Raw genomic sequence first — 15,793 nt, 5'->3', positions numbered from 1 at the left:
AGACAGCAAAAGAGACACTGATGTATAGAACAGTCTTATGGACTCTGTGGGAGAGGGAGAGGGTGGGAAGATTTGGGAGAATGGCATTGAAACATGTAGAATATCATGTATGAAACGAGTCGCCAGTCCAGGTTCGATGCACGATACTGGATGCTTGAGGCTGGTGCACTGGGACGACCCAGAGGGATGGTATGGGGAGGGTGGAGGGAGGGGGGTTCAGGATGGGGAACACATGTATACCTGTGGTTGATTCATTTCGATATTTTGCAAAACCAATACAATATTGTAAAGTTTAAAAATAAAATAAAATTTAAAAAAAAGAAATATAAGATATACAAATATGTACAAAGTATGTAAGAATGTATTTATAAATTTTAAAATTATTTACTCATAAATGTAAACATTGGAATAAATTTATATTCTAGAGTAAAGAAATAATATTAGACAAGGTGCTCGTGAAGAAGGGTAAAGACTAATTATTAAGCTATCATAATTAGGACAGTGTGGTACTGGTGCAGGGAGAGATTAGAGATCAATTAGAAAGAATTAATGGCCCCAAACAGAAACTACAACACAGCGCAGGAGGCACTGCAGATCTGGGGGGAAAGTGGGGCAGAACAATAAATGACGTTAGAATAATTAGTTGTCACTTTGAGAGAGAAAAAAATTCATTAGATGTCTACTGCATATTATACACAAAAATCTATTTCAGAAAATGGACTTACTACAAAAGGTAAAACTTGAATACACTTTAGAAGAAAATATCTTTCTGGTTTGGGGGCCAGGAAGGATTTAGTAAATAAAATTTTAAGATGCTAGCTGTAAAAGAAAAACATTATAAGTTTAACTACATTAAAATTTAAAAATTCTGTTCATTAAGAGAATCATGAAAAAAGTAAAAGCATAAGACACAAACTGGAAGAAAATATTTGTGGCATCCGTAACTAAGTACAGATCATCATGTAGAATATATAAGGAAACCAGGCAAAATAATGAAAATATGATAAAACAACAATAATAAAAATATAATAAAACAATTCATTAGAAAAATGGATAAAAAGTTTGGTCAGGTATCATATGAAAATATAATCTATTTCATTAACAATCAGGAAAATAAAAATAAAGACTACAGTAGAATTTCATATCATTCCAATTAAATTGCCAAAAATTACAAGGAACAATTGCTTTGGAGACGATTTTTCATTTGTAAAAATGAATATCATTTTGTAGACCCTACCACCGGCACTTCCAGTCTTAGGCATGGATACAGAATGGCCACCAAGTCTGGGAACACAGGCAAATACCTAATAGTTGGTTTATTGTTATTACTCTATAGTCCAGATAAAATAATAGCACACATATTTTCGGACTTTAGAGCTACCCTGAATGCAGTCTAGAGAATTCTTCAGTTCTAATTAAACATGGAGATGTGTAAAATCCTTCCTTTCCCAGCTCTCTCTTTGCTTAGGTTCTTGAAAAACATCTTCTTTGGGAACTGCAACATGTATACCTGTGGCGGATTCATTTTGATATTTGGCAAAACTAATACAATTATGTAAAGTTTAAAAATAAAATAAAATTAGAAAAAAAAAAAAAAACTCCCTAGCAAAGCTGATGAAACAGTGAAATCTATATAGACTCTCTCTCATAAAAAATTCATGGATGATTTAAGGGGGTTGACTGCCTTGCTGAAGTCCTTCTATGCACATCTAATGGTCTGTGTTTCCTGGATTAAGAACTGGATTAGTAACTAAGAACTGCTGTAAATCATTCTCTTTACAGCGTTAGAGCTTAAGGCACTGACATATTGGCCTCCATCCATGAACCATACTTCTTCAGGTTTTGATTCTAGACCCTTGTCCCTTCTTCCAGGTTTAGGAGTCAGCCTTTTGAGACTGCTGAACATCAACAAACCTTATTCCTTTCAACGACAGAGAAACACTGATTCCATAACTAGCTCCATGGGCACTCAGGCCTACAGGCCCCAGCTCAGCGGGCATGATCACACAAGAGGGTTGTGTCAGGCACGCTTCTGTGGCGTATTAGAGAGTCCAGCAGGTAAAACAACATTCCTGAAGAATGTTGATACGAATAATATAAACAACCTCACACCTGAATCCAGGCTTTCCAGAGTGAGTTACCCCAAATCCAGCAATTCTAAGGAAGTAAAATGAAGTCATACCATCCTTCCAACTATCTCCAGTAAGAAAGGACAGGTTCAATTTCTACACTGCAGTTATATTCATAGCTCATTATCAAACATTCATATTTTTCATAATTGCTAGGATGGGATGGTTGGATGGCATCACTGCCTCATGGACATGAGTTTGAGCAACTCTGGGAGATAGTGAAGGACAGGGAAGCCTGGTATGCTGCAGTTCATGGGGTTGCAAACAGTCAGACATGACTGAGTGACAAATAGCAACAACGATAAATGTGAAAATATAAAATTACTGAGGGCTTGGTTTGTCTTGCATATTTAATTATTAATTGCAAAACACTATAGGAAATATAATGCCTCATCTTAGGAGGAAGACAAAGAGACTCTAAGAGTATTGTTCTCAAGTCAGACAGGCTGTGCCATTTATTACCACTTACTTGCTATGTAACCTTGAGCAAGTCTCAACTTCAGCATCCTTGCATGTAAAAGAAAGATGATAATAGTACCTGTCTCATAGGGGCACTATGAGAATAAGATGAGATAATACTTGTAAAAAGCATAGGTCAATGTCTGGCACATGGAATGCAATTTAAAAAGTGAGCTTTTCTTAAAATTAACACCCCATTCTTCATCATTTAGATCCATACCCCCTTTTTCAAAATATTTTTTTAAGCTGTGGTACTTGTTTTAATTTGTCCTTAACAGAGAAGCTAAAAGTATATCATTTTCAATTCTCTTAAAGAAGTGTTTCACAGACACTGATCAGTTCTTAGGACAAAAATAAACATGATGCCAGTAAACCCTAGGTAGGTTGGCATTGTGATGATACACCTATGTGACCATGAAAGTGGAGACACTGAGTCAACAGTAAAGGAATAGCTCTCAAAGCTGGAGGAAACGAATAGCAAAATAATTCAAATACATGGATTTTATTTAAAAGCAGAGACATATTTTAAATATTTCTTAAGTGATAAAATGGGGGAGACAACTAGAAAAGATGAACAATTTAACCTTAAAAAAATGTTTAAAAATTTCTTCAACTTTATTCCCAGGGGGATATTGTTAAACTTTCCCATGTAAATTGAAAGATGACTTACACCTAATTTTTTTAAATGAAATGAAGTTAATAAAACTTAAGAGCTTTTTCATTTAAATGGACTCAACAATCTCAAATCCTATAGAACATCTGAGTCCAGCTCTAGTACTAACCTGTAGTTTGGTTACAGGGTTTACCAGGAGAAGATCATGGCCCACAGGCTGAGTTTTCATGCATATTCCACAATCACTCTTCATGATCTTCACATCCTCATACATTTCTGATCCTGAGATTCACGGGCATCTGTCAGCTGACTCTCCAGCACTCCAGTTCCCACATTCTCTTACATCACTCTGTGAGACTGATCTCCAACATGGAAAATTGCACAATATTCCTAATACCCACCAGGACTAACACACTTTATAGTATGTAAAATCCAACTTCTTCATCCCTCTTCACTAAATCACTACCCAGGATCTACCCACTTTTTAAAATTATTCTCAGCCTCCATTCTAACTGATTGTCCTCAGTCCCTCCTCTTGCCTATTTTATCCAAATATAAATATATCTGCATAAACTCAGGCATTCCTTCTTCCCCTTAAAAATGTGGACTCTTTTTAGATGGGATTCTTGATAAAAATCTCTCATGTCTATGAGAACTTTTAAGGGGATAAATAAAGAAACATGTGGCATGTTAGTAAATATTTATTCTACCATTTTATTTTTTATTTTAATATTTTAAATGTTTTGTGCTAATAAAAATAGAAGTAAAGCAATTTTTTGGCATGAAGAATATGACTCAGGAGCCAAACTATTTGGTTACTAATATCAGCCCTACTACTTATACCGTGTTATTCTCTGAACTTCAGCTGTCTCAACTGTTAAATGAGGGTAATAATAGTATCTACTTAATAGGATTATTTGGAGAATTAAATGAAATAATCCTTGTAAAGCAGTTTTTAAAAGGGCATGGTACATATCAAGCTTTCAATAAATGTTTGTTGTATTGTTCTTGTCACTATTAATTTATCAGGAGAATAGAACTGGTTGTTTTCTAAGATTTAAGTTTAAATTCGAGTGATTCACAAAATGGGAGTTACCAAATTATGAAAGTATCACTGAATTTAAGTGTGTGCCTTTCCTTCAATGAACTTCCCTGGTGGCTCAGTTGGTAAAGAATCCGCCTGCAATGCAGGAGACCACCTGTAATACAGTAGACTTGGGTTCAATCCCTGGATTGGGAAGATCCCCTGAAGAAGGAAATGGGGGATTTCCTTATCTAAGAGACCCATATTGTTTGTCGTGGGATTTATTATGTAATTTAGTTGCTTTAAGCATAAATAAAATTTATCTTAGGTGCTGCTTATGGAATGTTTTGAGCATACCTATAAATTAAGCTGGGGCTTGCCAGGTGGCTCAGTTTTAAAGAATGTGCTTGCCAATGCAGGAGACGTGAGTTTGATCCCTGAGTCAGAAAGTTCCCCTGGAGAAGGAGATGGCAACCCACTTGAGTATTCTTGCCTAGATAACCCCATGGACAGAGGAGCCTGGTGGGCTACAGTCCATATGGTCACAAGAGTTGGACATAACTTAGTGACTAAACCACCACTAACTTCACTTCAAAATTTTTGAAATTGTTTCTGGAGAGCAGCATAAAACAATGATTGTTTGTCATCATACAATACCCTGAGCAATCGAACCTGCCAGTGTTCTTCCTCTATTTCTGCCCATCGCACAAGTGTGGAGTCACCCATCATTTCCCAGGGACTGAATCCAATGGAGATCTACCTCTGTCCCACTTAACCACTCCTGTGTTAGACACGGTCCACCCTCCGTCTACCTTTTTCTTTGTTTTCCAGACATTCCTTGCTGGTTTGCTTCCTGTTTATTTGGCCCAGTACTTCGTAGTCTTTTGTGGGCACCTCTCCCCTTCTTCAGATAGTGCTGTTGCCCAGATACCTACCTTTCTCACTCCACATACTTGCTCTGTATGACCTCATTCTCTCAGGATTTCAATAAATTGATGATTCGATATCCATCTTTACTGCCACTGCCTGATACTAAGCCCTCATCATTTCCAACCTAGCTTGGAAATTGTCTCAAGAAATAGTCCCCTTGCTGCCTTTTTCCCACTTCACATGGCCACCAGAATGACCTTCCCAAAGTGTAAATCTGATCTTGTCACTCTCGAGCTAAAGCTCTTTAAGGGTTTCCCTTACCTTGCTGCATAAGATCCTAAAATCTTTAACTTATCTATCCCTTCTGCATTTCAATCTAATGATCCACATTAGGAAGGCACCCTATAAGTTTTTGTTGTTCAAGCAAAGAACATGGTTCTAAAGGTTTTGCCAAGCTGCATATCTTACTCAAATCACTTTCTATTATAAATGGTTAACTGTGGCCTTAAAAATCAATTAGAAGAGTTTCTCAGCTCCAATAAATATGTATTACTGGATCTCTTGAACTGAAATTTTTAAGAACAAGTCAATTACATACAATGCATGCATGTTAGTATACACACACACACACACACACACACAATATATTGTGCTTTACAAAAGAGATGTATAGAGTTTTAATAATAGCAAAAGCATGTTATGTAAATGCACAAACAAGTATACTTGAAGTCAGTTATGCAAGGAAACAGAGTAATAATGAAACTGATTATGCCATAATTTTGGCTACAAGTTTAGAATTTAGATCTATTATAAATTTCAGATTTCCATATTATAGAACTGATAAAAATCAATCTTTGCTATAAACTGATAAGTATCTGTTGAAAGTTTACACATCTCAGAGTCTTGAGTCGAGGTATAGGAACAATGATTAGGGATGTGTAGGAATTAAAGATAAATTGTTAAATAAAGAGAGGGTGATAGCAAGAGCTGCTGGATCAAGAGCAGCAGTTTTTAATTTTGTCCTGACCAAGGTCCTACTACTTATAGATGGTGAGACTGAAACAATTAATTAGCCTTTCAAGATGTTACATTTCTCATCTTCAGAAGGAAGAGTTTAATCACACAGATCTCTGAGGCCCTTGCCAGCTTTGAAGTTTGAATATTTAGCTATGGCATACTCACAGAGCAGAAAAGCCCTCCCTTGAACAAGCTTCCAGAAGGATCCAATGCACTGTGACTCTCAATCACAAACAGTTGATAGACCCCTTAGTTGTCCAGACTTTATGAGGGTCCCCAGTCTACATCTCTGCAAGCCTCCAGCTTCAGCTGTTAAAATCTTCAGCTTCCTCACTAACTTAACCATGCTGGACATTTTCATATAATGTAGCCTGAGTTGTTCTAGGCTTGAACCAATAAAAATTTAAGAGCGAATTCAACATAACCCCCCCTACTCCCCATTTTCAGGTCCAAGTAATGATAGCTCCTTAGCCTTCCAGTGACACACACTAAACACTTCATAAGGAAAGGGCTGGGTGAGTGACTAATGTGTGTTTTTAGCCTCAGTTTCTTGTTTTAGGGATATAACAGCTGTATGCAGTAAAATTTCAGGGTAGAACTGGCTGTATTAGACAATTTAAGACATCCACACCATCATAGTCAGAGCAGCTGGATGTGTTTTCTACAGTGGAGATTTAATGTATTGGATAGAATTGTAAGTGAATTGGATTGGCTTCACCATTTTGCACCACATTCTGCTTTATGATGAGTTGCAAGCCAGAGTTTGGGGCTCACAGCATAACCAATAAAATATAATGAGAAAAAAACAAGTCTGCATTCTACAGTGTATCGACCAAAAAGCCATCCCAGCATTAAACAACTCTGCTGATATTTAGAAATGTCTGTCTCAGACTGCTCTCTTGTTAACTTTCCCTTAGAAAGAAAACCCCTGATATATATTACTATTGTAGTCCTGTCAAATACAGGTAAGATCCTGCAAAGATGGAAAAAGAATACAGTGTGTGCTTATCTGCATTATTTATGCCAAAAAAAGGCAATGTGCTTCACATAATTCAAACCAAATTAGCCACATTGTCTAAGTCAGAAGTTCAAAACTCACAGAGAAAATCCAACAATCTAATTCTAGTTTGCTTTGATTTGAAGCCTTGTGTTTCTCAGAAGACATGCAAGCCTTGGAATTGAGTCAGAAAAAAAGTGTCAAAATGTGATATACTGAAAAAAAAAAAAAAATTCACCCACACAGTGTGAGGCCAGGAAATGTGAGATTGGCCCCACAGCCTTCTGGAACTTAAGCTCCAAATGTCACTTACCCTATGACGATGCAGGAGATGGCCGTTCCCAAGAAGGCATATGTTAAAATAGATCCCAAGTTTTGAAAAAAGTGTCTCTGGGGAGGAAAAGATAGATTTCATATAGTACATCAGATTTTTTCTTCTTAGCATAACAAGAAATAAAAACAAATGCATGTGTTTTCACAGCCTCTCCCTTTCCTCACTGTTAAGGCCGATTTTGTTTTTGGAGCCTCAGTTGCTGGCCTTATTGTACAAAGATAACTTAACTGATTTACACTGTAAAGGACAGAGGTTGCCAACAAATAGGGAAAAAATACATCTGGAAAGTGACAGGCCAGAACTGGCTGGCCCTGAGAGAGGAGGAAGGGATTGGGGCAATGGTCAGGCAGGACTCTGGAATGATTAAAGGAAGACAGAGTTTTTAAGAAGTTTTGTTGTCACTGAAACCCCTTTAGCACTTTAAATATACTGTTCTAAAAGATTTAAGTTGCCGTTTGACTTTTATTGGATCTCTGATTTACTGTTTTTCTGAAAGTGATGAAACCAAACCTTAATCACCTACAACAGTTTATTTTAATGAATCACACAAAATGATGCTTAGTCTTGGGGCTTGGATGAAGAAGGATGAGCGGAATAAATCCAGCTTTCTAAATCTTTTCAAACGCTTGCTTGGAAAAACTCCCTTCCAGTTCTGTAAATGGTAGCTAAGTAGCCAGAACTGACAGCAAGAGGGAGCCCAAAGTACACAAGAAAATCAAGTCTGTACTGAACAAGTAAAGGCTGCTGAAGCCCACAGGCCAAAGGGAGGAGAGCCCTAGGAATCTCTGGAGTTAGGAGTGGGCAGCAGGAAAGCAACCACATTAACTCTGCATCTCAAAACTCATTCAGACTGGAGCCTTGATCTTTGGCCCTGGGGAGGCTAGCATGTAGACGTTGGTGTGAATTACTAATTTAGGAAATGTACATGTTGAGGCTACACATAAGTCATGTTTTGCAGGTGCAAAAAATGTAAGACTCAACTTTCTATAAACTCAATGTTAATTAAAAGCAAACTCTGGTTATAATCATCTAGAATAATATTGCCCAATAGAAATATAATGTAAACCATATATGTCATTTAAAATGACATATGTAAAAAAATAAAATGACATATGTACTTTTCTAGTAGTCATATTAAGTTTTTAAAAAGTAAAATGAACATTTATAATATAATGTATTCAAAAATTATCATTTCTACATGAAATAAATATAAAACATTGTAGAAATATTTTACATTCTTTTTTTATACCGAGCCTGCAAAATCCAGTGCATATTGTATACTTAAAGTGCATCTTCATTCAGACTAGTCAAGTTTCAAGGGCTAAATAGCTGCACGTGACTATCAATCAGTATACTGGACAGAGCCAGTTTAGAATTCTAAGCATGTCAGATTTGAATCTGCATCACATAATCTAAGATAATGGTATTTTTACCAAATAGGTAAACACGTAAAATAAAATGATGCTTTTTTTTTTTTCATTAGTGCTGGCAAGATTCTCTACTTAATGATAAAAGAAGAAAACAATCACTGTATATTTACCTTCTTTAGACTATATCCAGCATGAAATATAATTGGCGGCAGTAAAACATTGAAGAAGATTTCTGGATCAAATGTCATCTGCCAAAAAAGACAAATATGTAGTTAGGAAGATGCTCTTTTGGGCTAATAAAAATAAATTTAAAAAAAGTTACAGTTGTCTTTGCTAAAGTTGTATGAGACATATCAACATGCTATTAAATTAGTAGAGATAAAAATAAGAGAAAATGCAAACTTAGAAATTTATGATTGAGTATAACTTATAAAGTAATATATTAAATGTAAAACTTATGTTCCATTCTGTAGCTAATATGAACAACATAAAATCTGAATGAAACCTTTCTAGGCAAAGAAAATTTTTTGCTTTTATTTTGATTAGCTATTCATTCTTCATATTTTAAAAGCTTTTATTCTATTTTATTTTTTTCTGGTTGAGGGGATTGGTAGCGTTCAAACATTTTAGCTTCTGACAGGATTTATTTAAAATTTTCCCAAATAAAAACATTTTTAGAAATTTAGTCTTAGTTTTCCCTACTTTATCCTATTCCAAAGTTCAAAATATTTTCCAGACTCTGGAAAAACACATTTGAAAGAGAAACAGGATTTTTCTAGTGTTTGTTTATTGGCTTTTACTTAAATGGTAAAATAAACTTGGCAAAAATTCCTTAGTGTGAAGTATGATGAAATGAGATGTAGAAATTCTTGAATCCAATACATGCTCTGTGCTGAGTAGTCTGAAAATGAAAACTAATTTAATCTTTAAAAGCTTCCTTAGATTCATCCTCTTCTCTACTTCTCTCACACTCTGTCTTTCGCTCTCATACGCACACACACACACACACACACACACACACACACTGCCATTCATTATTTCTCCACTAAGGCCTTCTTACCATTACAACACTCATCAAAACCTTTCAGACGTACAGGTCTTACAACTACACTTTCTATACTTTTTTGCCCGAATTCTTGCTCATTCTGAAGCTGATTCTCAAAAACTACTTCTCTCTGAAGCATGCTGATTTCCGCAGTTAAAACCGACTGTACTTTCTTCTGTGCTCTTTCAGCATTCTATACCCTCCCTTGTAGCATATATTTCATAACATAAGTTATCAGTTTCTGTTTGACTGTCTCTTCCACTAGACTGGGGACCCATCAAGGATCACAGTGATGCTTTGGTCAATTCTGTGTTGCTTTCACCCTCCCAGGGCTAGCTTATTGCTCGATACATTTATCTCAATTGGGAAAAAAATTAATTGCCTTTGAAAGTCAAATCTAGTAAAATAGAGTGAATTATGAAAAAGTGAAAATGTTAGCCACTCAATTGTGTCTGATTCTTGCGACCCCATGGACTGTAGTCTACCAGGCTCCTCTACTCATGGAATTCTCCAGGCAAGAACACTGGTTGCTGTTCCCTTCTCCAGGGGATCTTTCCCACCTACGGATCAAACCCAGGTCTCCCACATTGCAAGCAGATTCTTTACCATCTGAGCCACCAGGGAATTAATTTTATATATATATATATATCCCTAAAAACCTTACATATCACAGGTATGAATTACTTAAGTAAAAATTAAGAAAAGCTTTTCTTAACTCCACTATTTACTTTGGGCCTAATTGAGCATTGCCAGAGTCCCTCTTCTCCCTTCCCCACACTGGCTCCTTGACTCTACCCATCTAATATTCGGGAAGGGGTAGGCTGGGGAAGTAGGAGCCATGTAACTCAGTTGGGTGCCCACTTATAAACCTAGTTATTCTCTCACTGATGCCACAACCTCTTGGACCAGTGAGTATTCGGGTAGATCAGCTTGGCCCATCCATAGCTTTCTTGTGCCTCTCATGTTTCTTCATCTTTAAGATGAATACAATAATTTTATACCTAATTTCTAAGGTGGTTGGAAAAATTAAGTGAATTAATACTTGTAAAGCTCTTGCAGCATTGCCTAACATCTAGCAAGCACTTTTAAGAATTCATTACTAAAGAAAAGGAAATATCTGAATTGATACGGTAAAGTTATATGATTTGAAGAAACTGCCCCATTGTCAGGAACTCTTAAGTGTTACAGCGTGCAACATTTGGGCAAAGAGATTACTTCTCCTTCTAAGTTTACTCTTTTTTTCTAAGATTATCTAAAACACCATTATTGATCTATTTTTGAGGCCTCTTCAAGAGTCTATCAATTGCATATTTGAAGGCTTTTGCAAAGAGATGTATTTCTGTGTTCTGGAGGAGTGAAGCCATATAGCTGTGATCTGTGATCATCTGGAAGAGAGGATTACAGTGGCACAACATCTTGGGCAGAAAATCCCTCGCCTCTGCAGTTTTTCTGCAAAAATAAGGTTAATCACTCAACCAGAACATTTCAATAATCAGAGTGCCCCATTCCCTGCATGCAGGTTAACTAATGTGCTATTGAATTATATTTTCTGGAGCAGCCAGATGAAACTGGCAGGCTGAGAATGGCATGCAGAGTACGAGGATTTATTTGTATATACAAAACAGATTTGTGTTCCTTTCAGACTTGCTATAAGCTTAGGAACTGCTAAATCAGAGTTCTGGGAGTATCTCCAAACCCAGATAATTTCTCAGAAATGGCTGGATCTGCCACTGCACCAGCCTCCAGATGGCGGTTCCACATGCCATCTTCTTCAGACTTTGTGTTCAAATCATGGCCTTGGAGGTGAGACTGGTTTAAAAGCCCAAACAATTAAAAGTTTTCATTATAGTATGAGGGGGGAAAAAATCTAAGAGAGGTGTGTAATGGAAGGACAGAAAGCTAAATACACTTTTCTTAAAATACAAGTTTTAGAGACCCTACCATCCAACAGAACTTTGTGTGATGGTGGAAGTATTCTGTTACTGTCCTGCCCAATAGAGTAGCCATGGGTCATATGATCTATTGAGCAATTGAACTGGAGACTACTGGAACGGAGGGACTGAAATTTTTATTTTTCTGTGGCCAGTAACTATGGGACAGTATATTTACAGACAGGTACTAGAATTTAAAACTTCAGACCATTCAGTTTTTAGATGGTTTATCGCCCTACATAAGGAATGATTAATTTGGAGCAACAGACCTGCCACTCAGATGGTAGAATTATGACTGCGTCATGAAAACCGAGATTTTAAAATATTGGGATTCGATTCTTAAAACATCAGATAGTATGAGACATAAAAATACCAATATGTCCAACTACTACAAGGGTGCAGTAGTTTTAACTATTATCTCAAATATGCACTAGTGTTTGGCTAGGAATGGCCCAGACATACATTCAGAGAGATAATCAACTTGAAAACTTCCAAGAGTAGAAAGGAAAGCTACCAAGTTCAACTCTCAAGGTCATCAGAAGGTTATAGATACAAAATTCTGTTTGGGCTTAAGTATTAAGGTATCCAGTGACTCAATATGAATTACCTGGGAAAAAGTATGTGTTCTATGCAACTACTAACTAAATAAGCACTAAAATAACCACTTTAATGGGGGACTGTGATTTATGTGGCATATTCCTTCCAAAGAGGCCTTTTAAAAACATTGTTTCATCAACTCTGACAGCATTCCTGCGTGGTAGCTGGCAGATGCAATTATGCCCTTTTTCCAGAGACAGGAGAAGAAATGAAAGGCATGCCCGGTGTCAATCAATGTGACAGGGATATCACTGGGAACAGAGTATGTATGCAGGGGCAAACTAAACGTGTGCTTTTCAGTTGAGAACCGGGCTAACACAACTGCTTAAACCAAGATTTAGGAGTGTTTAAGAGAGGTTGGCACTCAGAAATAGGCTTCATTATTTTGGCAATTCCCGACTCCTTTGGAAAAATAAAAGTAGTTAACACAATAATGTGTTTGCTTATCTGCAATGATTTGTTCATTAGAAATCTAGTGAGCCCCTTCTCTGCTGCAATCCAGAGTTCTTTAGAAGACAGATAGCACTCTGGGCTTGCTGACCCTGCAGGGAGCCTTGATCTTGAAGCAGCACATGAGCTGGGTTTTGAAGGATGAATAGAAGCCTCTCCATGGGGCACCAACATACAAAACCATGCTCCCTTGTCTGCCCTGGGAGCACTGGGCCAGGGTTCACCAAGCCACAGGGGAAACTGGCGGCTTCCTGAAGTTTCAGTTATACTTAAGAGCAAGTAGTTTGAAATATTTTGAATATTTTAAGCATGCAGATATACTTAAAAGTGAAAATCAAAACTTGCATGCATTTTTAATATATATAGAAGACTTCAAAGAAATCTTGGCTTGCTTAGGGAAGGCAGCTCTAGACAACATAAGAATGAGAGTTTCCTTTCCTCTGCCCTAGGTTATGCTTTGGTGTGAGAAGTACCAGAGGGGGTAAAAGATGAATAACTTCAGAATATATAATGAAAATATACCACCTACAAATTAGATGAGCTTTGTCTACTTAATCTCTCTGAGCCTCAGTTTCCTCATTTGTAATTTGCCTACCTCCTAGACTTGCTTTTTATGATTAGATGTAATAAGAGATGTAAAGGGGTCTACGTGGTACCCAACACTGATTGTTTCTCAAGAAATTGTCACTGTTCTTGAATTGAAATGAAAGAAACTATTGACACAATGGATTGAGGATTGGAAGCACGAGGCACAGAAATATTCATTCAAACACAGAGAAAAGTAGAAATGTTTTACCCAGCAAGATTAAACAATAAAATGGCTATTGAGAGTATAAATTTGTATAACTTTTTAGTAGGGTAATTTAGCGACAGCTATCAAAATGTCAAATATCCATACTGTTTGATTCAGCAACACCTAATTTGAGAATTTATCCCACAGATATGCTTGCAAATGTGTGGAATGACATAAGGACAAGAGTATTCATTGCAGATGGATGAATGGGAAAAAAAGAAAACATTGAGGATGGCTGAGCCACAGACTGGTTAAAAAATCACAGTATACAGCTGAGCCTTGATCAGGGTAGGGGAGTGCCGACTCCCCATGCTCGAAAATCTGGGTATAACTCACAGTTGGCCCTCTATATACGAGATTCTTCTCTTTCTGCAACTCCTACTTATCTATGATTCTGCCTCTGCAGATTCCACCAACTGTGGATCATGTAGGACTGTGGTATTTGCTATTGAAAAAAATCTGCACATAAGTGGACCCACACAGTTCAAACCTGTGTTGTTCAAGAGTCAACTACAATCTGTAAAACTGAATACTATGCAACTGTTAGAAAGGCTGAGGAAACTGTCTAGGAACTGATATGGCTGCTTTCTAAAATTTGTTGTGAAGCTAAAACAGCAAGGTGTAAAACAGTCCATCTGGCATGTGTAATAAAACTTGCTATGTTCTCACCACACTTCTTTTCTTTTCTGTTCTGGACTGATACCTAGACTACATTTACTTGTCATCACGTGTGACATATGACAAAGGTCTGACCAGTTGAATATGGATAACAGTAATATAAGTAACCCTGGTCTCTAAAATCCCCTAGATGTCCTATGTTCTCTGTCTTTAGAGACCTTTCCAACCCTGGTCTATAAAATCCCCTAGATCTCCTATGTTCTCTGTCTTTCTGCCATTGTTGGTTCCCAGAGAACATCTGGCAGAGGTCCCAAATACTAGGGAGTGGCAGAGCCACTAGATTAAAGGAAGCTGGAAATGATTACTGGCCTCTGGAAAAGACTGCAAAGGCCACAGTGGACTTGAACACAAGCAATAAATAAACTTCAGTGTACTAAGTTGTTGAGATTTGGGCTTCCCTGATAGCTCAGTTGGTAAAGAATCCGCCTGCAATGCAGGGGACACTGGGTTTGATTTATGGGTTGGGAAGATCCATTGGAGAAGGGATAGGCTACCCACTCCAGTATTCTTGGGCTTCCTTGTGGCTCAGCTAGTAAAGAATCCACCTGCAGTGTGGGAGACCTGTATTCAATCCCTGGGTTGGAAAGATCCCCTGGAAAAGGGAAAGGCTACTCACTCCAGTATTCTGGCCTGGAGAATTCCATAGACTGTATAGTCCATGGGATTGCACAGAGTTGGACATGATTGAATGACTTTCACTCCACCTCACATTGAGATTTGGGGGTAGTCTGTTAAAGTATTTGGCCTGTTCCAAGATTTATGTGGAAAAGGAGGAAGTGTAGAATATTTACCTGCATATTATATATATGTGTGTGTGTGTGCATACACATACTATTGTAAATTGTATCTATATTATCATATATGTTATATATGGGGCTTCCCTGGTGACTCAGATGGTAAAGAATTCATGGGCAATGCAGGAGACCTGGGTTCGATCCCTGGGTCAGAAAGATCCCCCAGAGAAGAAAATGGCAACCCACTCTAGTATTCTTGCCTGGAAAATTCCACAGACACAGGAGCCTATTGGGCTATATAGTCCATAGGGTCACAAGAGTCGAACTTAGTGACTAAACCACCATTGTTACCATGTTCTATATATATATATATATATATATATATATACACACACAATCAGTTCCTCTGGGGAGACCAGGGATTAGAACTTGGTGGCAGGAAGGGTGGTGGCTTGGAGAAGGCTTTTCTGTATTTACTTAGGGAAGGATGACTCTCTTCGCCCTGGCTTTTATCTATAGATACAGAGTGACTGCTGCTTAGTGCAGTGCATCCAGGATTTTTGCCATCATTACATACACACAGAAAGTGATTATATTTGGTCAGTGGAGGAAACTGTGGGGAAATTAGGGTCCTGGTAAGACAATTCAGGGCTAAAAGGATGAGACTGGGACTCTGACCATCCTCAGCCCAAGGATGAAGGGATTTAAAGCCTGTGGAGCAGCTGTAATCCATTAGCACATCAGCTGGGGAG

At 37.5% G+C, this 15,793-nt stretch overlaps 1 protein-coding gene across 2 annotated transcripts in view; it reads right to left on the bottom strand.

Annotated features, from left to right (window-relative positions):
* The window catches only part of SLC9A9 (solute carrier family 9 member A9), a 663,428-nt gene that overhangs the window by 598,919 nt on the left and 48,716 nt on the right, over nt 1-15,793 (bottom strand). For both annotated transcript variants that reach the window (XM_059885432.1, NM_001076068.1), the window contains 2 exon segments: nt 8,984-9,061; nt 7,423-7,499 (listed from right to left, as the gene is read on the bottom strand). In XM_059885432.1, the coding sequence (XP_059741415.1) occupies nt 7,423-7,499; nt 8,984-9,061 (155 nt within the window).

The sequence above is a fragment of the Bos taurus genome, chromosome 1 (genome assembly GCF_002263795.3).
Source record: "Bos taurus isolate L1 Dominette 01449 registration number 42190680 breed Hereford chromosome 1, ARS-UCD2.0, whole genome shotgun sequence".
Taxonomy (NCBI): Eukaryota; Metazoa; Chordata; class Mammalia; order Artiodactyla; family Bovidae; genus Bos; species Bos taurus.
This window is presented reverse-complemented; position numbering and strand designations above follow the sequence as displayed.